Genomic DNA, 22038 nt, shown 5'->3' with positions numbered 1-22038 from the left:
TCTTAATAATTTAGTCAGTAAACTGTTACAAATAAAATTTAAATATTGTTATCAAGAGAATATCTTATCTCTAAAAAAACAGCCTTAAATTCATAGTTCAGTTGATATTTATCCATAATTTATTTCGCGAATGTACAGTCATTGACAATGCATTATTGGCTAAAAATACATGATACCTCTAAAAACTTCTATTGTCCTTATTCTACATATGTACAGTCTGTTATATAAACCCACCCTCTGTACAGTAGATGTTCCAGGAGAGACTTAGATGAGCTAAAACACATCAATCTTCTTCAGTGACTCAATCAAGTGATGGTGCCACAAGATGCAACAGACAAACAGACTAGAGGTACTGAGTCTCAGGTATTAAAAAAATATTTCATCTTTACATGCATTAAAATACCATTGATAACAACACTGAAAATGGTAAACATCAAATTACCAGTAGATCATTTTCAAAAGGTATTAAAATTGATTTTAAACCCACTCCAGTGTATTTTGGCATTTTTATATTTCAGATTTTTCTGATTCATTTCCCGTTGATTAGCTGTACAGTTTACAGAAATATTTTTTGACAAATAACTTAATTTGCACTCAAAGTAATTTTGTTGCTAAAATGGAGGATGATGTATGACTATATTAAAAGCTGCAGGTCATACGTCATCCTTCAAGCTCGCACAGGTGCACTGTCATGCCTCGCCATCTGAGTAGCAAACCGATAAACACTGTTGTTAGCTAGTGAGCCCAAACCCAAACGAGACATTCATTTATTCATTTTCTGTAGCCGCTTATCCTGGTACAGGGTCGTGGGTGTGCTGGAGCCTATCCCAGCTGTCATTGGGTGAGAGGCAGGGTTCACCCTGGACAGGTCGCCAGACTATCACACTATCACTGGATTCCAACCCAGAACCCCCTTCCTTAAGATGTTACTTTTGACACCTATGGTAGAAAGGCAATCTGGTTGCCATGGTAACGGATTTGCAAGTCTATTACCCTCATCCTCATTCTCCGTTAGAGACAACAGTTAACAGAAAAACAGGAAGTAACACTGGCTGGAGTGGGGCTTTAAGTATAACATTGTTTGTCCATTATATAGATTGCAAAGTGTAAACAAAAGTCCTGCACTCTCAGGTGTGTCCTTACGGTATCAGTGACTCACTGTACCCTATAGATGTGAATTTGATGCCTTTCGGTTGGCTCAGGTGCACGGGATGTTGTCCACCTTTAATGCAACAGATGATATCAGTTAGTTTTTGAAATTTTCAATAAATTCAACAAACAAGACAAAAGGCGTGAAAGTCTTTACCGAGCAATAGGATGAGTAGGACAGCAGGTGGTGCTCCAGTAGATGTGTTGCTCTCCGTCTAATCTCTCCTTCACTGTTGTACTGAATGGCTTCTAACAGCGAGAGTCCACTTTGCCTCACAAACTCCTCTGCCACCTAAAGGGAAAGAATAGAAACTGTTAGAGTAGCTTGGTAAAAGCTCATCATAGGCTGGTTTGATAGTTCCCATTGAGCAGCATCACAATTTTAAAGGCTTCACTTATTTACCTGTGGACCACTACCTAGGAGCATGAACAGGACATCCATACTCAGGGTCACCATCTCTTGGTCGGCCATTTTAAGTGTGGCACAGAGTGCAGACAGTAATCCATGATGGGCCAGCTGGACACAGAACTCCTTTTTCTTGTGGGCAATATTAGCTAGAACCCTCAGGATCTGAGTATAACAAGAAGGCACAGACCTGTGAGATTAGTGTAGCACTGTGGGAACGTGCGACAACTCTACATTACGCCAAAGATAAGAATAGCAGAACAAACACACTGTTTATCAAGTGCTACTATAACAGAATAAATATTCCATAAAAGTTTGGTTTCAGCTTGCACAGACCATGGTATTGATGCCTTGAGAGAAAGGGAGGAGCTGAATCAGTCCAGGGAGCAAGTTGAGAGTCAGCAGAGCAGAGCAGAAAGCGCTGGAGTGAGCTGTCACAGCAAAATTTGAAAATGCATGGGAGCAAACATAAAAACAAACTTAATACATACAATATATCAATCCTCAGATGTCAATTCTCAAAAGTCTCATTTCAAGTTAATCAAATGTGATATTACGGTGATATGTAACGCTCTATAAACATCTAAATAAGCCATTGTATTAATTTAATATTTAAGTATTTTGAGAAATATGCCCATTCTTTTTCTTTCTGAGAAGAGTTTTAATGTTGTCTTTCAATTCACTGAGACTCGGAACAAAACGGGATCTCCTCTTGTGTGAGATGTGGGGGAGATATGAAAAATGGTTGCCTCCGGGTGAAAATATTTCTTCAATGCAGTGCGTCCCCTGGACAGTGAAGCATCATGGTGTCGAGCTGTAGCACAATCTTATTATCACAATGAAGTATTACCAGGGGAATAAAATAGGAATGCAGGATGCGTGCCTGGCAACATTACTGTCCCAATTTACTCAATTTAAAGACCACAATCAGTGCAGAAATTTCTGTTTGAGATTCAGCATGGCTATAACAAACCTGTGAGGTTGTTGAGCACCCAGGCACTCTCTCTGGCCAGTGCTGGCTGGGTCTGCAGGTACGCCTGAAGGAGTGCACACAGAGCAACCACGATACGAACGTCACCCACTTGAGTGCTCAGGTCTTTAACTGGACAGGAAGACAGGAGGTTTCCCATGCACCTCAGCAGAGGACAGATAAGCTGGAGCGGAAGAACACATTGAAAATCTCCATGTCAGTTAAATTGTTGCATACTTCAGACTAAAGATTATAAATGGTACCTAACACTGTGGCTGATTTTCCTGAGCATGGTTTATTTAAAGTTTCATCAGTTTTTGATTTTCTAACTTCCTGTATAAAAGACAATCATTCCTTAAGATGAGTAGTTAATCATAGTGAAATGTACTTAGCTTCATTTATTTAGATGTCAAAATAAATACATATCTTTATTGCCAACGTTTCATAATGAGGTAATACAGTTGCAAGCTGATACTGTTTTAAAACTTGTGTAATACTCGTAACAAGCAAAAACACTTAATAAGTCTCATAGTTTTAGTGTTTGGTCATTTGTTCAAATTGTCTGACAACACAGCTGGTGATAGTGATGCTTTTCAGCAACCGACTCTAAAATCTCTGATTTCAAGGCTTCCATGAACACATCCACGAACAACATTTTTTTTCGACAAAATAAGAAAAAAGCACACATGATAGGTGAAATTATTCACTGTGATGAGTTACAAGTCTGCAAATGAATTTTTATTCCATGCTGACATGATCTGAAACCAATGAGGTATTGGAAGGTAAGAAATCACTCTCTTGTCAGTTATGCTTTGAGTAATAAAAAGAAATAGTGCATGTGATTTGTTCTAAGAATGTCAAAAAAACACAGCAGAGCATATAAAAAAGAAAAAACAAACCTTAAAAAGCGATAGACATTATGAAATATGCATTTAATCCATTAATTTCCTTACCAGCGCCATTCCTTCTTCTTTGTTTCCTTTGGCCACAGCACCACCTAGTGACACTAACAAGGAACTGCACTGCAGCAGCGCCCCATGAGCCAACAGCACTCTGTTGTCCTCAGTGCTTTGGAGTGAGATAAAGACAGAGAAAGACTTTTGGTGGAGCACTTACATGTAACAACAGCTCAGTATGAGAAAACAGACTGTTGACACTTCTCTCTCACCTGCATGTGAGGTAGTGCAGACACCACGCACACTCAATGGCAGGTGCCAGGCCAAAGTTTGGGTCTGGAGTCAGGACTGACAACAAGTGCTGAGGTAAACTAGAGGCCAGCACCATCCTGCAGAAACAGAGAAAGACTATCATACAATGGACAGCAATGTTTACTGTGAGCAATGCCTCATAAGAGAAATTAAAGAACAGCAATGTAGAAAATGGAGATTAACTAGTGCGTGTCATTACGGGATTATTTTTTCGACTGCGTCTTTGGCCTGGAGAAGCTGAGAGAGGGTGAATCCCATGGCTTCCACCACCGCAAGGTTATGTCTTTGGTTCTGGAAACACAGACAGAAACATTGAGAAAGTAAAGCTACTACTACTACTACTACATTTAACCCTTAGCGGCACCAGTTCAGAGCCATGTAGGAAATTCGATTTAGAGGGATTTAGTGGCATGTAGCGGTGAGGACTGCAGATTGAAACCATCTGAAACCTCTCCTCTTTAGTATTCCTTCAGTATTCTTTGTTTGGGAGGTTTTTACCGGAAGCTGAATTATCCGCACAGGTCTCTTCCTCTCAAAAACAAACAGACCAGGAGATTGAAACCAGTAAAAACACTGAATAAAGCAGTTTCGCGTAAAAGAAAATTCCGTCTTTCTTTGACACTCTCATCGCGGAGGGGCTTCTAACTACAGAGGCTGATGCAAAAACACAAATGGCCTTATCTAGGGCCAGTGTTTGGTTTGTCTGTTCTGGGCTACTGTTCAAACATGGCAATGCAACATGGTGATCTCTTTAGACAAGGACCCGCTCTCTATGTAGATATAAACAGCTCTTTTTAAGGAAACAAAGAACAAGAGGATTCTTATTTTCAGGTTGTTATACACTAAATGAAACATACTTATCACATTACATTCCATTTCTGCCAGTATGTGCCCCTAAATCGCTCACAATGGACCTTAAGGTACTGGTGCGACTGAGGTGTTGTTACAATGTTGAGCACTAATGAATTTTGTTTACCTCTATACAGTTGGCCAGAGCTGGTATGATTCCCTGGGCCAGGAGCTTCTCTTTTACAGCCCCACTGTCTGGGCATAAATTACCAAGTGTGTAGAGACACAGCTCCTGTGTACACATGAACATACACACATGTAAAGTAAAAAACTCTCCTGCATAATTAGGTGATGATTACACATTGTCTGGCATGAGTGTGCACTCACAGTGAACTTGGTGCTCTGGCCAGACAGGTATGTGAGAAGGTAGGGGGTGGCTGGCAGACAGGCTGGTGCAGCACTAGCGTGAGGAGAGTGAGACAGCTGATGGAGGCACCTAACAGCCTGCAGACGGCATGTAGCATCAAAACCGGTGAGGAGACCAACTAGAAGATGTATGCTATTCTCCTGCCTGCAGGGAGGACAGAATTACAAACAGATATAACAGATGAGAAACAGAGGTACAAATGTCAATAAGGTAATTTAAAAACATTTGATGTGGTCAACAAAAGCTGCCACCATACTTGATGAAGGTGAGCTGTGCTGATGGGTCGCGGAGAGCTTTACTCAAGGCCTTCAGGTGTGCCTCCCTCTCTGGTCCGCTGTGTTGCAGCTTGTGGAACAAACTGACCACGTCCTGGGGAAATGAGGAGCAAATTCAGATGGGAGTTTATCTACCAAAATATTTTCTATTACAATGTCTGTCTCACCTGCTCTGCTGAGTTGGTGTCCATGGTGACATCCGGCGGGTCCTCATCTTCATTCAGTAGGAGTCTCTTGCTCACAAGCTGTCTATCTCTGCGGGCTTGTCTCAGTGCTACAGCATTAAACACAGACAAATATCACATCATCTTCTGCGACTGAGAGTAGCCTATAGTACTTAGCTATTCAGTGTCAAGATGTGCTAGAAGTCACCAATCTGTTAAATGAAGAGACAAAGCTACTCTGCAGATGATGTGTTAAGGATGTCACAGTAGCTGGAGGAGTTACTGATGCAATTTTAACATTCTCTTATTAGTTTTCCATAACTGCTAATCCTGGTACAGGGTCTAAATGGGGCTGGAGCCTATCCCAGCTGACACTGGGTGGCAGATGGGATACACCCTGCATAGGCTATCAAAGGTCTGACACATAGAGAGAGACAACCATTCACACTCACATTCACACCTGCAATTTTAACATCATGAATAGATACCAACTTAGATTTCTGTCCTCCATTTGTTATTATATAGATAGTATTTTGAAAGATGTGACATTAATATTAAATAACCTCATGTTGGTTTGCCATTAGTTACTGTATGTCTACATTACTACAATGTCATTTCTTAGCAACCATAACACCAGCCTTTATATCACTTGTCATAACTTACTCTAAGTGTTAGCATTACTTGACACATGGTCCAAAACTCTGCACTGAATGAAGTCTCTGGGTTGAGTTAATGCTTGTTGACTGACACCTAGCTACACAGGAACGTTTTTGAGGGATGATATAACATTATTTTTAATGGGTGTCGTGTTTATGGGGTCTAGAAACCTGACAGATCCCTGGAGCTGGTGGGATGAAAGGACTCTTCATCTTCATCCAAACCTGTTTGGATGAACCAGTGGACCTCTTTGCAGTGGCCATCAGATAAGTTCTCTTATATTGCCCTCTCTGACTGAACTGCAATTATACCTCTAACACACACACACACACACACACACACACACTAACTGAAGGAGACTGGACTGAACTGCAGACCATACCATACCCACCCTCCCACACACACACATTAATTAATTAATAGGTAATTGGTCTTTTTTGAGTAAAATATAAAGAGGTTTAATTCAAGAATGAAACAATGATTTGTGTTTTTCCCATCAGGTTGTGTAGCAGTGGATACTAGCTAATTCTCAAACTAATTTAAATTAATATTAAAATAAATGAAAGATTAGCATGAAGCTGTAGCTAGCTAACTACAGTAGCTGTAATGTGTTGATGTGACAGCTAGTGTATGCTGGCAGGTCTTTCACAAACAAGATACTTTTTAGGTATAGCTGTCATCTTTGCTACCTAACGTAACATACATGTTGACGTTTAACGTTTTAAAATAATGGTAGTTTCACGTTAGGAAAACACACAGGTAAACTTTGCAGATAACTCTTTTCCCTGTAACGTTAACGTAGTTAACTGCCTCTTTCTTTCACGATGGGTTAACACTAACGTAATCTAAAAGCTTTTTATTGACATTAAATTGACGCAATATTGGCTTGGTAACTAAACTAATTACAACCCTAACGGCTAACGTTATAAATTAACACATCATTATGAACATATTTTAAGACTCACCTTTCTCGTGCTCTCGCCTCTTTACCTTGAGCTCCTCCAAACTGTCGCCGTGTCGCCCAGCTTTGTGGCGAACTTTGTTTAACCTCCACATGTGGTTATTTTAAGGTCAATAACTTAAATTAAACGTTAGTTAAACTATAATTCATTATGGAAGATGCTGTGCTGAAGCCGCAGCCACCAAACAGAAATTGAAGTTCTTCTTCGGGGTCTTTTGAGAGGGACCTTATTCGGCGACTGCAGCGCCACCGCCATGTAGCGGTCACACATGGTAGAGACAGGCACTCCTGGTGAGTAACACTGCATTATTATATTATATATATATATATTATAATATATAATATTATAATATTATATTATATTAGTAAAAACATTAAAACCACTGTACGAGTCTCAAGACGCAAAGCTTCACTATACACCTGAAGTTTCCAAATCAAAGCGAGATGGCTGGTTTAGTAGCTTTGTGTGCTACTTGTGTACTTTCCTTTTCCCTCTGATATTTGGTACATCATTGGCTCAAAGATAGGGATACATGGACATTTTGAATTTCAGTCTGTTTTCTTCCTTCTCAAGTACTGTTGTGAAAAAATGTCTGCACTGACACCTCAGGTAGCAAATTAAAAACAACCTGCATATCAGCATATACTCCTAACAGCAAGCTGCCATGTTTTAGTCAAACAGTGTACCAGTGGCTGTAACCCTTTAAAGGGTGCCAGACGGGAAGGGTCTCTTGATGTGGAAAGTATTTAATCAAATAACAAGACCGACTAAACTTTAAAATGTCAGTTCCTGTCTTAACACAACTGAAAATACCTGCATTGTGAGTATTTGTTGTAGTAAACTGTTACATTGAGGGTCGCAGATGACGCGGGGAAACGCTCCATGGAAACATTGGTTTTATGTGTGCGCCACTGTAATAAAAAGACTGTAAAATACTGTATGTGTGTAATTCTCTTTATCCATATGTATGTTGGGAAAATTGTCCCAAACTTTGACCTTCAGTGAACAGTGGTCATGTTACTTTTTCAGCAAAATAATAATTAGTTTATAAAGGCAATAGCCAATGGCTTTCACCTTAATACCTTTTATGACCATGCCAGTAGAGGTATGTTGAAAAGCCACAAAATGAATTCCCTTATGTGTTTGTTAACACCACCGAGTACTACTGCTACCTCTGTTACTGTAGTGAAAGGTACAGTATAGCTCATTCTGTCAGGTATGAAATTTACAACAGAATGTGCGACCATCTCATAAATGTGGTTAATTGTACAGACATGTCCTCTGAAATATATTTTATTGCCACTTAACACACATTGAAAATGCACACATTGTGTTGGTAGGTCATTCTTACACAGGCTCCCCCATGTCTTAATGTTATCCTGACGAAATCATAATAAAAATGTTTACTTACTGTGTATGCAGCAGCATGATAGGATAAATCTGATCTGGATCTGAATAAAATAATCGTTTTTTTTGTTTGTTAGTTTTATAAAGTTTCCATTTCAGTGTGTAGATAGTGACGTTTTTAAAAGTGCAACAAGGAAAATTTGTCATGAGATAGAATTGGGAAATAGTACAAGGCCCAAAGGCTGCCTCAGAGTTAAACTTACAGCGGCAACCTGGAGTCCAGAAAAGTGGGGAGGCTGTGTAAAATGTAAATAAAAACAGAATGCAATGCAATGATTTGCAAATCATTTTTGACCCATGTTCAATTGAATACAGTCCCAAAAGGAGATATTTAATATTCAAACTGATAAACGTTATTGTTTATTGTAAATAAACACACTGAATTTGATCCCTGGGACACATTCCATAAAAGCTGGGACAGGGGCATTCTGTAATTGTGCATTGAGAAACATTTTGTTGGACTATTTGCCCACACAGTTTTTCACAAAGTAGTGAACCTTGCACCACCAGTTAACCAGTTAACCTGTGAAATGTTTTAACAGGTGTTTTTTGAGCACTGAACATCAGTTTTTGAAAATCCTTGCATTCTGTTTTTATTTATGTTTTACACAGCATCCCAACTTTTTTGGAGCTGCTGTTGTGCAATAAGTGATGTGTCATTGCATAGTAATGGACTACCCGTGGTGTGGATCATCTCAACTGTAATGATTACCAAGTTACTCAACAGTGTTGTGCTTTATTTCCACAGCAAACTGTGAGCCACAGTGGACATCAAAATCCTGATGGTTCGACCAGTAAGTCCAGCATCCTGGACTCCCAGAGGGCAGGGAGGGCTACGTTAGTTCGCCAGGCAGAAAACCTGTGCACTGCGACGAAAGCCCGAAATGACGCTGTTCTGGGGAGACTGGGACTCCCCGTTCAGGACCTCACCCTGCCTTCACCTCGACCACCACCTTTCCCAAAAAGAAGCATCAGATCCCCCCAGCGAAGAAGGAGGATCGCCCCTCGTTCAGATGTTCCTCGTTTAAACACTGAGGTCATCGACAGACACCAGAGCCCTGGAAGTCTTGATGAGGAGGACGACTCCTTCTGGGAGAAGGTGCTTCTTGGCAGCCAGATGGCTGCCCTCACATGCAAGGAGGCTCAAATGGCAGACCGAGACCAGAGCTCAACCTCCTCCCTCAGCTCCATTGATTGTCAGACACCCAGTGAGCTAAGGGCCATTGCTCTGATTGAGGAACCAACAACTCCTCCTCCTCGTCGTCGAGCAGTCCCACTGTTCAGGAGAAGAATGTCTCGTCTGCCTTTGCTTTCAGCCAAACACAGTGGAGCAGGTCAGTTCCTCAAGACAAACTGTTTTAGGGACAGGTTAGCTTTTGTGGGAACACCTGCTGTTTCTTCTGGTTGTTTATGTTCCTGTTAGACTCAAACAGCATGGGAATTTTTTGCTAAATCATTGGACATCATCTCAAACATTAAACACTTAATTACAAATACAACACTTACATCTAAGTTACTCATTGTGTATGAGAACAGTCAAAATTTATGTGATCCTTTTTTTGCCCTTACAGAGAAAGAGGTAGCCGATGGATGTAGGCTACAATCGGCTAAAGGGAAAGTCGAGGCTTTTGTGGAGAGACTGAAATGCCTCCAGCTCGCCTCCATCCCTTCACCTCGACCTCCAGCAGCTCCAAAGACGACCCCTGCAGCGGCACCCAAAAGGGTCCCTGCACCACCTCCCATGACACGCCCTGCACCTGCTCTGACAGCAACCCCTGTGGAGATGCCTTTGGCTCCCACCCCTCCAAGAGTTCCCCAGGCCCAGAAACGAGGGACTTGACCCGTGGTGGCCCTGCCTCCCGCAAAAGCCGTCAGCATGGCAGGTAAGTTCTAATATCCTGAATAATTGTAGTCGAAGCTGTGCACTGTACTCATGGTTTCTTATAGTTTTCTGTAAAGAATTATAATAGCTACTCAGAGTACAGTGCTATGAATGACAGGACATGTGAGTAAAGACTGTTTTGCTTTTTACCAGGCAAGGACACAACCACCGACTGCAGCCCTAACGCTGCAATGGACAAAAAGGTCAAGAAAAGACGGAGCTGCAGCCGTTGACCGACCCTGTGCAGAGCCTGTCTGCCTGTTTCAAGCTGCTCTCCCTAGATGACTGGTAAGACACCGACAACACAGAGCAGTCTGTTGTACCAGCTCAACAAATGTTTAATCTTAAGTCAGTCATGTTGCAACTAGTTTGACATGAAGCCTGTCAGTGTCACATCAATATGGAGCCAGTACACGTTGGTAACAGTAACTTTTATGAGGTTAATTATACTTTACATTTTAACATACAGGGAGAAGAAAATCGACGGCTTGAAAATCATTCAGGCTCTTGCACAGCATCACCCAGACACACTGAGGACAAAACTGCATGAAGTGTGTCTGGTTCTCATCAAGGAGGTATTGTACACACTTTCCTCTTTCTATCTATATTCATGCATTTTCATTTGCCAACATGTGTCTATGAGTGTGCACACTACAGCTTTGACTGATGATGTTTATTCTCACTATACAGGTGAGCAACTTATGCTCAGCTGTTGCTTGTGAAGCAATGGACACCTTGGCAGAGCTGTACGTTCACCTCCAAAAGGCCATGGACCCAGAGGCAGAGGGAACAGGCCGAGCCTTGCTGCTGAAACTGGCACAGACAACGAGTGCCTTCATTCACCAGCAGGCTAATCTTGCTCTCGACGCCCTGGTAGACAACTGCAGCCGTGGTCGCATTGAGTGCTCTTTTGAACACAGGCCTGAGGTAAGAGGAGAGAAGACGTTTATTCCATCAGCAAAAACCCTAAAACAAAGTTAAATAGGGTAATCAAAAATAGTGTCTCATATTCCCCTGTCTTTGTCCCTCCTCAGCCACCAATGTGCTGCAGTCAGAGGCAGCATGGCTCAACATCTGCACCAGCTGGCTGACAGCCTGGGAGCAGCTCGCATCTTGACAGCAGGAAGGACACTCACAGAGCACTTCCTTCTTGCTGTCTCCAAGATGTGTGTCGATGGTGCACCAGAAGTGAGGTGAGTTATCAAGTTGTTTAGATTTAGTGTAACATTTTGCACAATCTTGTGATCTTGTAGCTCCTGTTTCTTCGTCCAGTGTTTCCACAGTCATAATTTAATTTTTCTGAATACTGAGCTAAATGAGAAATGTCTTCCTCCACAGGCACCATGGACAGATAGTCCTCTCAAAATTGGCTGACCACAAGGACTTCATCAAACTGTGGACAAAGATCGTTCCAGTAAACGAAAGATCATCACTGGACAAGATCTTAAAGAAGGCCAAGAAATAGAGGACATCTGAAATATTATTTATTTATTTATTTATTATTCAGCTATCTATTAATTAATTAATTAATTAATTGATTGATTTATTTATCTATTTATCTGTTTATTTATCTATTTATTATACTGTTCATATATATATATGTATATATAAATGTAAATATGTATAGTTATATATTTTTATATTGTTGTAATCACTGTCCAAAATACACATTCATAATCATTTACAATGTGTCTATTACTTTGTCATTCTTAATGTCCATACTGTGACTTTACTTGTTGGTCTGTTCTGTTCACATTGACATTTATTGCCTGTCTGTCCGTCCTGGGAAAGGGATCCCACCTCTGTGGAGATTCTCCTCATCCATACGTAGGGTCTGAGGACAGAGGGTGTCATATGCTGTTCAGATTGTGAAGCCTCTTGAGGCAAATTAGTGATATTTGTTATATAAAATCAATAGTTTTACAATTGCCAACAAGTGTTAACCTAAACTTTCCGTAAGATACTTTCTGCCTTTCTACCTGCCTCTTACAATTAGCCAGTCTGTCAATTTTCTGCTTAAAACCACATTATGTTCATTACATACCAACTCTACATTTCAAATTATAAAACAATTTTCTCTGTGTACATGAACTCTATCAAAATACTACCTGCAAAACTACCTGCATAAAATAAACAATAGGAAATCCATTGGGTTTTTTTTAATAATTCAGAGTCATTTTGTGTTGAATGTGTGCATTTTTTTGCAACATATTATGTAAAAATGAATTAGTCATCTTACTTTTTAGAGTGTAGCCTGCAGCAGAAAACAGCAGTGAGCCAGAATTGCTGCAGTAAAACCTTTATCTGGAATATGAGGTAATTGGTAATTGGATTGAGACCATACACTACTGAACTAATATGCAAACATCCTGAGTCATGAATGTAGCAAACCACATAAACAGCATATAGTGCAAAACATCTACATGTACGCTGTTGCATCTATAAAACAGAAGCAATACAGTATTGTAAAAATAGATTCAAGTTTATGGTCAGTTTTTTGAGCCAGTCAAGTGCACTTAAGTTAATATGCTGGTTGTGATTACGGTATATCACAAGTTTGTGACAGAATTTTGCATTTTAGAAAACCATGGAGATGCCAGCATTTTTTGAGGTAAAAGATTTTGTTTACGAGGTTACACACAAAGCTGCAGTGCATTGTCTGAACACAGGAGTTTCAGCTTCTGTATCATCATCACCCTCACCACCCACAAGTACTGTAGTTGACAAGCAGGCCTCAGGCAAACACAGAGCACTCTCTGTAAAGAGTTTTTGTTGTCTGTCTACTATGTACTGTATGTTGTCTGCTGCAGATGCCAAATTAATCTGATTAAAAATATTTCTTAAAAGAATATTTCACCAACAAAATAACCATTTGTATATTAATTTATTCACTGCATGTTATCGGTTGCCTCTACAGTCAACGGAGAACTGCTCAGGAATGGCCTGAGGAATGTGACAAAGAGCTCAAGGCATTGACTTGGCCTCAAAATCTCAAGATCCCAACCTGAGTGAGCATCCGTGTGATGTGCTGGAACTATACCTCACAATACACAGGACTCAAAGGATCTGCCACCAGCACCCTGGTGCCAAACACCACAGGGCACAGGGCCTCAATAGGTCAGAGCCAAGTCGGATCCAAGAAGGCAGCTGTAGCTCAGAGGCAGAGCGGGTCGTCCACTGATCGGAAGATTGGCAATTTGATCCCCGGGTCCTTCAGTCTGTGTCTCTTTGGGCAAGACACTGAACCCTAAATTGCTCCTGTTGGCTGTTCCATTGGTGTGCAAGGGCATGTGAATGGTTACTGAGTGGTGGCAGGTGGCAACATGTATGGTAGCCTTGGCCATCACTGTGTGAATGTGACATGTAGTGTAAAAGTGTTTTGAGTGGTTGGAAGACTAGAAAGGCGCTATACAAGTGCAGTCCATTTACCATTTGCTCCATTGTGGATCAGGGGTACTGGCATAAGGCTCCAACAAATGCTTGATAAGATTGGGATCTAGGGTATTTTGAGGCCAGGTCAATGCCTCAAAGTCTTCCGTCATGTTCCTCAGGCCATTCTGGAGCAGTTTTTGCTTTGCTTGGAGTGTTGTCATGAGGGGGAGTACTTGGTTTGCAGGAGTGTTTAGGTGGGTGGAGCGCATGAAGTGGCATCCACAGATATGCCAGTACCCGAGGTTTCCCAGCGAAACATTGCATTGTAACAGGATGATCAATGTTATTCAGTGGTTTTAATGTTTTGGCTGATCGGTATATCTCTTCTTCCTGTCCACAAATAACAGACTTAAAAGACATAAGGCAGGCACAGAGACATTAAAAAAAAATACTGTTTAGTTTGTATTAAAAGCATAATATACAATGCATATAAAGCATATGAAAGCTTTATCAAACATTTAAAACTTCTGTTTAAAAAAAACATGCTTTTCACAAACATAGGTTGGCTACTTGACCCGATACCAAAAATAGACTGTTAAAACAGTTTTCCAGATATTTTTGAATAAATATAAAACTAATCAAAACATGTGGTGTTTTCTTTTTTTTCCATCCACAAGAGCAGAGTAAGTGGGTGCACACAGGAAGCAAATTAACATTTAGGGCTATCATGGGATACAGCCCTGAGACTGAAAGAGAATTTGTTTAAACGTGAGGTCAGCGATACTTGAACTCAACACCCAAACAAATAAACCCCTCCCACCAGTGCTCCTCCAGAGACTCCATGTTACCATCCCTCTCGCTCTCTCTGCCTTCATTTGTACACACCCACGGGCTATCACCTGTCCTGTGCATGAGCACAGCATGATAGTGTCGTTCGGTTCGGTCTGAACCACTCTGTTTGTGTCCCCTTTAATGGACACTGCATTTATTTTTAGTGCCCACACACAGAACGGACAGCCAGCGGACCGAGAGATTAGATAAGAATCGCAGACTACACCTTTAAAGGAGACATTTTTCTGTTCAATCAACCACTGATTTTCACTTCGAAAAGAAATACCATGAGGGATCGTCCATTCCATAAAACAATTATAAAACCCTTTGACATAATCGTGCCATTAATATGGCAGAATCAGATAAGACAAAGTAGAAAAATAACAGCTGTGGCACAGTGCTCCACACTCTGTGGGTAAACACATAAAACAATGAAAAAGATTTTTTTTTAAAAAAAAAAAATGTACCAAAATAGACAAGTCATGTTCTCTGTACAGTTTTAAGTGTTTTTCTAACCATTAAAATATGATCAGAAATAGGACAGAGAGGATGTGACGCCTTCATCCTGAAGAGTCAAACATCTTCATGACTCTGTGCTCTTGGACGACTTCTTTTTCTGTGAAGGAAAAAGAGAAAACAGAAAATTTTAAAAGCAATTTAAGAATGATCCTCTGGTGCTTAAAGGAATAACATGTTAGGCCCTGATCACACAGAGAGCGTTTTGTATTTTCACAGCGTTTTCACGCCAACACGTCTTTACACCAACCTCTCCTTTTTCTACCGTTTTTCCCCCAGTAATTAGTATCTAGTTCCTAAAATGTTCGGGTAGAGGGTCCTTCCTGTAGCTCTGGTTGAGGGTGAGAGGCTGTTAGTTAATAGTTTGTCGGTCACAGGGAAACAGAGATCTGTGTGGGTACATGAGACCCTAAAAAAGAAGGTGGATAACGGGGATTACCACCAGTTGGTCCAGGAGCTTCCCCTCGATGATGGCCATCTTGAGGCACATTTTAGGATGACTCGGGGGCAGTTTGACAACCTGCTGTTTATCGTCAGGCTGTATAGCTCTGGGTATCCAGCAACCGCTACCACCAGTTCCTGCTCCATTGTTTTTTGTTGTTTTTTTTAAGATATTTTTTGGGGCTTTTTAGCCTTTAATGTATAGGACAGACAAGTGTGAAGGGGGGAGAGAGAGAGGGAGTGACATGCAACAAAGGGCCACAGGCTGGAGTCGAACCCGGGCCGCTGCGGCAACAGCCTTGTACATGGGGGGCCTGCTCTACCACTAAGCCACCGACGACCCTCCTGCTCCATTGTTTACCAGCTGTAAACTTGTTGTCGTGACCATGACAAAAAACAAGATGACGTGGGGTGATTTTTCGCTTCGAGTTGAAGTTTTTTCAACTTGAGGAGTGCAGAGCGCTCTGGCAAAAACACCAAGTGCTCCAATCTCATTATAAACAATTACAAAAAGCCGCCTCCAGCTGCTAAAACACCTGTGTGATCAGGGAGTTGGTGAGGAGTTCAGGACTGTGATACCTTTTTGGGGGTGGAGTTACTTGAGGGCGTTTGGAGGGTTTGTGTTGCTGCAGCGTCTTGGACCGAAACGTCAGGTGTGTCTGGGACCTCAGCTGATTTCAACTTGCTCTTCTCTGACACAATGAAAAAGTGAATATGAACATACAGACAAACACAGTAAAATTGCATTGTCATGATTGATGCGACTTATCTACTCACTTTTCTTCTTCTCTGTTGAGGAAGTGGATATCTCAGCGTTGGGTGGAGGTAGTGGTTCTGTGTCATTATTTTGCAATGATGAGTCCTTTTTCTTTTTCTTCTTCACTTCAGTAATCTGCTCCGGCGTTTGCTCTCTGTCGCTGCTCTCCGATTTCTTTGTCATATTTTCTTCAAGTATCTGCTCCGACATCTCCCCGTCATGATCAGCTTTGTGTTTGTTTTTCTTTTTCTTTTCTTTAACGATCTGCTCCGGATTTTCGTCATCAGGTTTCTCCTTTTTCTTCTTCTTTGCTTTCTTTTCTTTAACTCTTTGCTCTGAATTTTCCTCACCATCAGCAGCCTCCTTTCTCTTCTTTGCTTCGTTTTCTTCAACTATCTGCTCTGAATTTTCTTCTACTTTTTCAGCTGCCTGTTCTGAATTTTCCTCACTATCAACTCTATTTTTCTTCTTCTTTACTTTCTTTTCTTCAGCCGCGTGCTCTGAATTTTCCTCGCTATGAGTTTTCTCCTTTTTCTTCTTCTTGGGTTTCTTTTCTTGAACTAACGGCTCTGATGTTTCCCCATTTGCAACATCGCCATCTGTATTCTTCTCGATGATTTCTTTTTCAGTCTCATTCCTTTTTCTGTCTCCCTTTGCATTTTTCTCATGCTCCGCAGGTTTATCACTTAATTCTTTATCTGTTACTTCAGTCTTCTTTTTCTTTTCCTTTTTACCGTTCTTGTCTTTCCCATCTCCACCAGTCTTGTTTGTACTCTCCACCATTTCCTCTTCAGTCATCTCCTTTTTCTTCTTCTTCTTCTTTTTGGGCTCAGACGTTGTCTCATCAGTTTTTTCTTCACTGGGAGTCACGTCTTTCCTTTTCTCCTTCTTTGGTGTCTGTTTTGACGGGGAGATGGCGGACATCCCTGGTCTCTCCTCTACAGAGGTGATGTTTTGCACTTGGCTTGAGGAGGCAGAGGAGGTCACAGGTGCAGTCTTTTTGGGGCTGCTCCTCCTGGGTTTAGTATTCTTTGCTGGTGTTTCAGTCACAGGTTTCTCCTCCACCTTTTCATTTTTTCCAGCCATCTCGTTATTCTGTTTAAGGGGAGTGTCAGGTTTTGCAGGAGGCTTAGACCGGGGTTTCCTCACTCTCTTTTTTACAGGTGGAGGAGCAGAGGAGTCCAGAGCATTGATGGTGTCCATCTTGGCGATGTCAGACTCTGTGGACAGAGTAAACACAGTGGAGACACTGAATAGACATGACTATGAGGCACAAACGCTTGAAAGAAAATTCATCAGTGGCAGCCATACAGCTGTACACAGCGGTTTGTATGAAATCACTGTTTCCCATGGTGAGGTTGTTCATGGGAGGTGCTGTCCTGTCTGGTGGTTGTCTTTCTCCCTTTAAATGAGAGAACCCAGCCCTCCCTGTCTTTTCATCTTCCACATGTCCTGCAGTTTCCAGTCCTTTCTCCACTCACCTCTACGCCCTTCATCTTGCCTCTTTCCAATGTGAAAACCCCCCCGAAACACAAACATTTACTCTTATGTAGAGTATCTTGCGGAGAACAAAAATGAGTTAAATATCAATAAATAAATAAATAAATGTATGGAGAAATACAGGACTAAATAATTTAATAAAGAATTAAATAAATGCATAAATAATTCCTAGAATAAATAAACACAGAAATAAATAAATATTGGAAAAAATAAAATAAAAATGAGTATTGCTAAATACAAAAATAAACAAGCGTGGTTGAAAAAAAGAAAAGAAAAGAAATTAATATGACATTTATTTATGTCCTGTTAAATGATAAACTTTTATCTATATATTTGCATATTTATCTATTTTATTTTTCATATTTATTTGTACATTTTTCTATTTATTCTTTTTTTATTATGCAGCAATACAATGAGAAATAAATAATATAAAAAAATAAATAAATGCATAAATAAATACTGGAATAAATAAATAAACACAGAAAGAAAGAAATAGTTTATAAATAAATTAAATATATGCAAAAATAAATACAAAAAATAAATAAGCGTGGTTGTAAAAAAAGTAGAGATAAATATTATTCATTTATTAATTCATGCCCTGATAAATGATCAATTTTTATTTATATATTTATACATTTATCTATTTTATTTTTTATATTTCTTTATGCATTTATCTATTTATTCTTATATTATTGAAAGTCACTTGTCCTGCATATTTCTGACTATCTGAATTGTTTCAATGCTTGGTCTTTAAAAAAATATTAGCAATAGCAGACACACAGCCATAGCCACAGCCACACAGGGACACAGGGACACAGGCACACACACAGACACAGACACACACAGACACAGACACAGACACAGACACAGACACACACACAGACACACACACACACACACACACACACACACACACACACACACACACACACACACACACACACCTGTCATCTGCAGCACCAGTTTCTTCCATTTATCTACATCCAGACTGCTGTCAGAGTCTGAATCATCTCCTCCAGCAGCCACCTTGTCTTTTGTTTGGGTCTTGGATTTTTTCGCCTTGACGTCATTTTCTGCAGATTTACCGTCACTTTTTTTCCTTTTCGCTGGCGCAGACTAAAAGCAAAAAAACAAAACAGCCAAACAGCCTAATGAGTAAAGTCAAAGAACATCAATCGCACCAGTTGTTAGTACAAAATGAAATAAAATAAAAACTCACCTTCTTTTTTTGTGTCTCTGCTTTGTTCGTAGGTTTGTCCTTCTTTTTCCTTGGTGTGGCTGAACAAAAAAATTATGTAGAATAGGTTAAAAATGCATTAAAGTGCATCAGAATAATTACTTAATTCTTCTGTGACTGTAGTAAACCCCATACCAGAATCATTTAAATTAACCTACTTTAAACTTGACTTTACTTCTCAATTTTCGATGTAAGTTTGAGGAGTATTACATCATCAACAGTACATATTACAAAGGTTTTATACAAAATGAAAAAAACAAGTTATCCTGAAACAAGTTGGAGGCAAAGTACAAATGAAACCAAGACAAAGAACTGGTCTGGGGACTGCATCTAGTTAGCCTGGCTCCAGACCTCAGAACACATCTCCAGTTTTGACATATTAAAAAATGAAAAAGCCAATCAACATGCCAATATGCCAATATTTTCCAACTCGTTTTGCCCAATTGCCAATGCTGATATCTCAGAGAACATCAAGTCTCTCCTGCAGTGGAATTAACACAACCTATTAACATCGACCCTTTCCATGCTGTGTATTTTATGTTTTACGAAATAAGCAGTCATACCCTTAACTGGAGTCCCTTTGACCGAGTCCGGCTGCTTTTTCTTCTTTGAGTCCCTGATGGAGCAAAGACACTACTTAGAACACGTGTCATCACTGCTAACAAAATCCAATCAAGGTGTTTGATTCCTGCTTAGAAGCTTACCTTAACCATGAAGTGTAGATGTCGTACAATGATGCAGATGTGTTTGTCTCCACCTGCAAAATAAAATAATAATAAAAACAAAACATTCAACCATGCAATGATCAGGCAGTTAATTAGGTATAATACACCATAATATGCAGACCTGATGTTAATAGCCTTTCTAGAAAGAGAGCTTTTTAAAAATGTTCTCATATGAATCAGATTCGCAGATCTTATCAGAGAAGACATTTTGACATGTCACAGCAAGAAAAGCACTAATGAAGCTAGTCACATTTACGCCTCCATTCAAGTGGTAATGACATTACTTACACCTGTGTCTGACAGTCAAAAGGGTGTGGATTTTTTTCTGTTGGTCATGTGTGCCCGACTGAAGTGTATGTTTACTCAAGTTGGGATCCACTGCATTAAAATACTTCACCCACAAAATGACAATTTGTAAATCACTCATGCCATGTGACTGTAAATTCATGAAGAATACTTCATCTTTCTTGAAAGCCTCCACAGAAAACGGCGAACACATTGATTTATTCATTGACTGGGGACCACATTTAAAAACAGCAAAACTATGCAAAGCCCAAAATTCATAAAGAGGTGGAGTCCTATGATGAGTTTGTTAATGCAGTAAGGAGCTCTAAAATCCATACCCCCCTTCTATTCCTGTCCCACTGTCATATCTTTAAGTTTAGTCTACTTTTTTATGTAAATTGTTTCTCTCTTCCCTTTGTTTTCCCTATTTTCCTTCTCTTTTATCTTTTATTTTTACTCGTCTTAAGCCTGGATAGATGTTACAGCAGCTACAAACTTTATACAATGATCAAAGCACTATGTGAGCTATGTTATAACTGTATCTCTTGCATAGAATGCTGAAGTTTAAATTGAAAAAATGAGTAAAAACAAACAGACAAACACCAAAAGTAAATCAAAACATCTGTTTACAAACTCTCACACAACTCCTGCAGTATAATCCAACTTTCATTTTTCTAGTCGTATGCTCATAGCTTCACAAACATGTTTTTTCACTAACCCCTTATTTAGAACTGAACTGAAAGTGAAACTTATCTGTGCTCTGGTCACAGCCAGACTCCAACAGTAAGGCTTTAGCAAAGAATGCATGTGTTTGTAAAGTACTGAGCATACAACTGGATAAATGAGACTTGGATTATCTTGCAGGACTTGTGTTTGAGTTCCTGAACGGATGTTTTGATATATAATATAATATAATATAATATAATATATATTTGCTGTTGTTTAACATGGTCCCCAATCAATCAATTAATCAATTATCCATTTTCAAAGTTTTCTCTACAAATTCAACATAACAGAACATGACTAATCAATTTACAAATGCTCATTTTGGGGGTGAAATATTCCTTTAAATTACAGTAAGATCAAATATAGCTTGGTGTAACAATGGACAAGTCTTCTTACAAAACAGTTGTTTAATTTTATCACATATTTAGTTTTATACTAATTTGAAACACTTACCATTCATTTATTTATTTACTGTTTTAACTTATGAAACAATAGACTACACTTTGTGGGCAGCATTTAGAGATGCATACCCATCCCATAATAACTTTATGTCAAGCTATTTGCAATCTAACATTTATTCAAGCTGAATGGACGACACAATCACGAGTAACATTACTGAGTCCTGGCTGGCTGACAAAAACAGCAGATCTAAAGGGTACCTCCCTCAAAAACATGGATACACATTAAACTAATATACAATGACAAAATGACTGGTGGTTTGGAAACTACTTTAAAGAAGAGTGTGAGAGTTAGCACTGAAAGAGAATAGGTAATTACAGTGTAAGCATTTTAATAATGTAGTTCATGACTCATAACTGCTGTGTGACGTTGACAGGAAGATAGTGCAGCATGTGGCCAAAGAGTTTTGACCTTATTTATACAGTCTATGGTTTTGACCCAGTTTCACAGGGTTTCCTCTCCAAAACTGTAAATGTGAAGCAAACTGCAGCAGTTACAGTACGTTACAGTAACAGTGTGTGTGTGTGTGTGTGTGTGTGTGTGTGTGTGTGTGTGTGGACGGTGTTGACCTGTGGGCTGTGCCTCTGGAGCTCATCTGCAGCTGAGTGGAAACCCTGCTCCTTCAGGTGACGGTAGATCAACTGGGTCAGCTCGTGCTTTGATGCGTTCACTGACATGTCGGACACACGAGGACAAATAAACACGCGACACAGACGACTAACTTAAAGGTATATTCATGTTAAAACTGGCCACGCGCCTCACAGAACCACACTACTAACTGAAACACGCATGTTAGCACGTTGAACTCTGAACTGAGGATGTGCTTCCGTTTTGCCGCCGCAATGCATCATGGGAGATGCAGTTCTTCCGCGAAACAGCTCCTACTCAGCCGT

At 40.0% G+C, this 22038-nt stretch overlaps 2 protein-coding genes and 1 pseudogene across 2 annotated transcripts; 1 reads left to right on the top strand and 2 right to left on the bottom strand.

The window, feature by feature from the left end:
- Nucleotides 1-96: 96 nt before the first annotated feature.
- On the bottom strand, nucleotides 97-7204 carry tmco6 (transmembrane and coiled-coil domains 6). Its single transcript, XM_033632613.1, has 13 exons — nucleotides 7011-7204; nucleotides 5392-5498; nucleotides 5206-5318; nucleotides 4910-5093; nucleotides 4710-4814; nucleotides 3933-4024; nucleotides 3694-3810; nucleotides 3479-3593; nucleotides 2529-2709; nucleotides 1892-1986; nucleotides 1553-1720; nucleotides 1307-1441; nucleotides 97-1222 (listed from the first exon to the last, which is right to left on the bottom strand). Exons 1-13 carry the CDS (start codon nucleotides 7099-7101, stop codon nucleotides 1199-1201), a joined length of 1527 nt encoding a protein of 508 aa, XP_033488504.1. The 5' UTR covers nucleotides 7102-7204; the 3' UTR covers nucleotides 97-1198.
- An 896-nt stretch (nucleotides 7205-8100) lies between these two features.
- On the top strand, nucleotides 8101-11819 carry LOC117260826 (uncharacterized; annotated as a pseudogene).
- Nucleotides 11820-14110: 2291 nt separating this feature from the next.
- Nucleotides 14111-22038, bottom strand: LOC117261214 (uncharacterized). Its single transcript, XM_033633536.2, has 8 exons — nucleotides 21715-22038; nucleotides 19655-19707; nucleotides 19514-19566; nucleotides 18933-18991; nucleotides 18658-18829; nucleotides 16234-17433; nucleotides 16036-16148; nucleotides 14111-15115 (listed from the first exon to the last, which is right to left on the bottom strand). Exons 1-8 carry the CDS (start codon nucleotides 21820-21822, stop codon nucleotides 15083-15085), a joined length of 1791 nt encoding a protein of 596 aa, XP_033489427.2. The 5' UTR covers nucleotides 21823-22038; the 3' UTR covers nucleotides 14111-15082.

Source organism: Epinephelus lanceolatus, chromosome 7 (genome assembly GCF_041903045.1).
Source record: "Epinephelus lanceolatus isolate andai-2023 chromosome 7, ASM4190304v1, whole genome shotgun sequence".
Taxonomy (NCBI): Eukaryota; Metazoa; Chordata; class Actinopteri; order Perciformes; family Serranidae; genus Epinephelus; species Epinephelus lanceolatus.
Note: the sequence above shows the minus strand (reverse complement) of the source record. Positions and strands in the feature narration are given on the sequence as shown.

Excerpts from the sequence above, each read along its gene's own strand:
- tmco6 (XM_033632613.1), bottom strand. The coding sequence starts at position 7,101 with ATGTGGAGGTTAAACAAAGTTCGCCACAAAGCTGGGCGACACGGCGAC. Across the intron at positions 4,025-4,709 it reads CTCTGGCCAACTGTATAGAG|AACCAAAGACATAACCTTGC; the intron begins GTAAACAAAATT and ends CTGTGTTTCCAG. Across the intron at positions 2,710-3,478 it reads AAGAAGAAGGAATGGCGCTG|CTTATCTGTCCTCTGCTGAG; the intron begins GTAAGGAAATTA and ends CTTCCGCTCCAG.
- LOC117261214 (XM_033633536.2), bottom strand. The coding sequence starts at position 21,822 with ATGTCAGTGAACGCATCAAAGCACGAGCTGACCCAGTTGATCTACCGT. Across the intron at positions 19,567-19,654 it reads ATCTACACTTCATGGTTAAG|GGACTCAAAGAAGAAAAAGC; the intron begins GTAAGCTTCTAA and ends TTGCTCCATCAG. Across the intron at positions 17,434-18,657 it reads ACTGGTGCTGCAGATGACAG|AGTCTGACATCGCCAAGATG; the intron begins GTGTGTGTGTGT and ends CTCTGTCCACAG.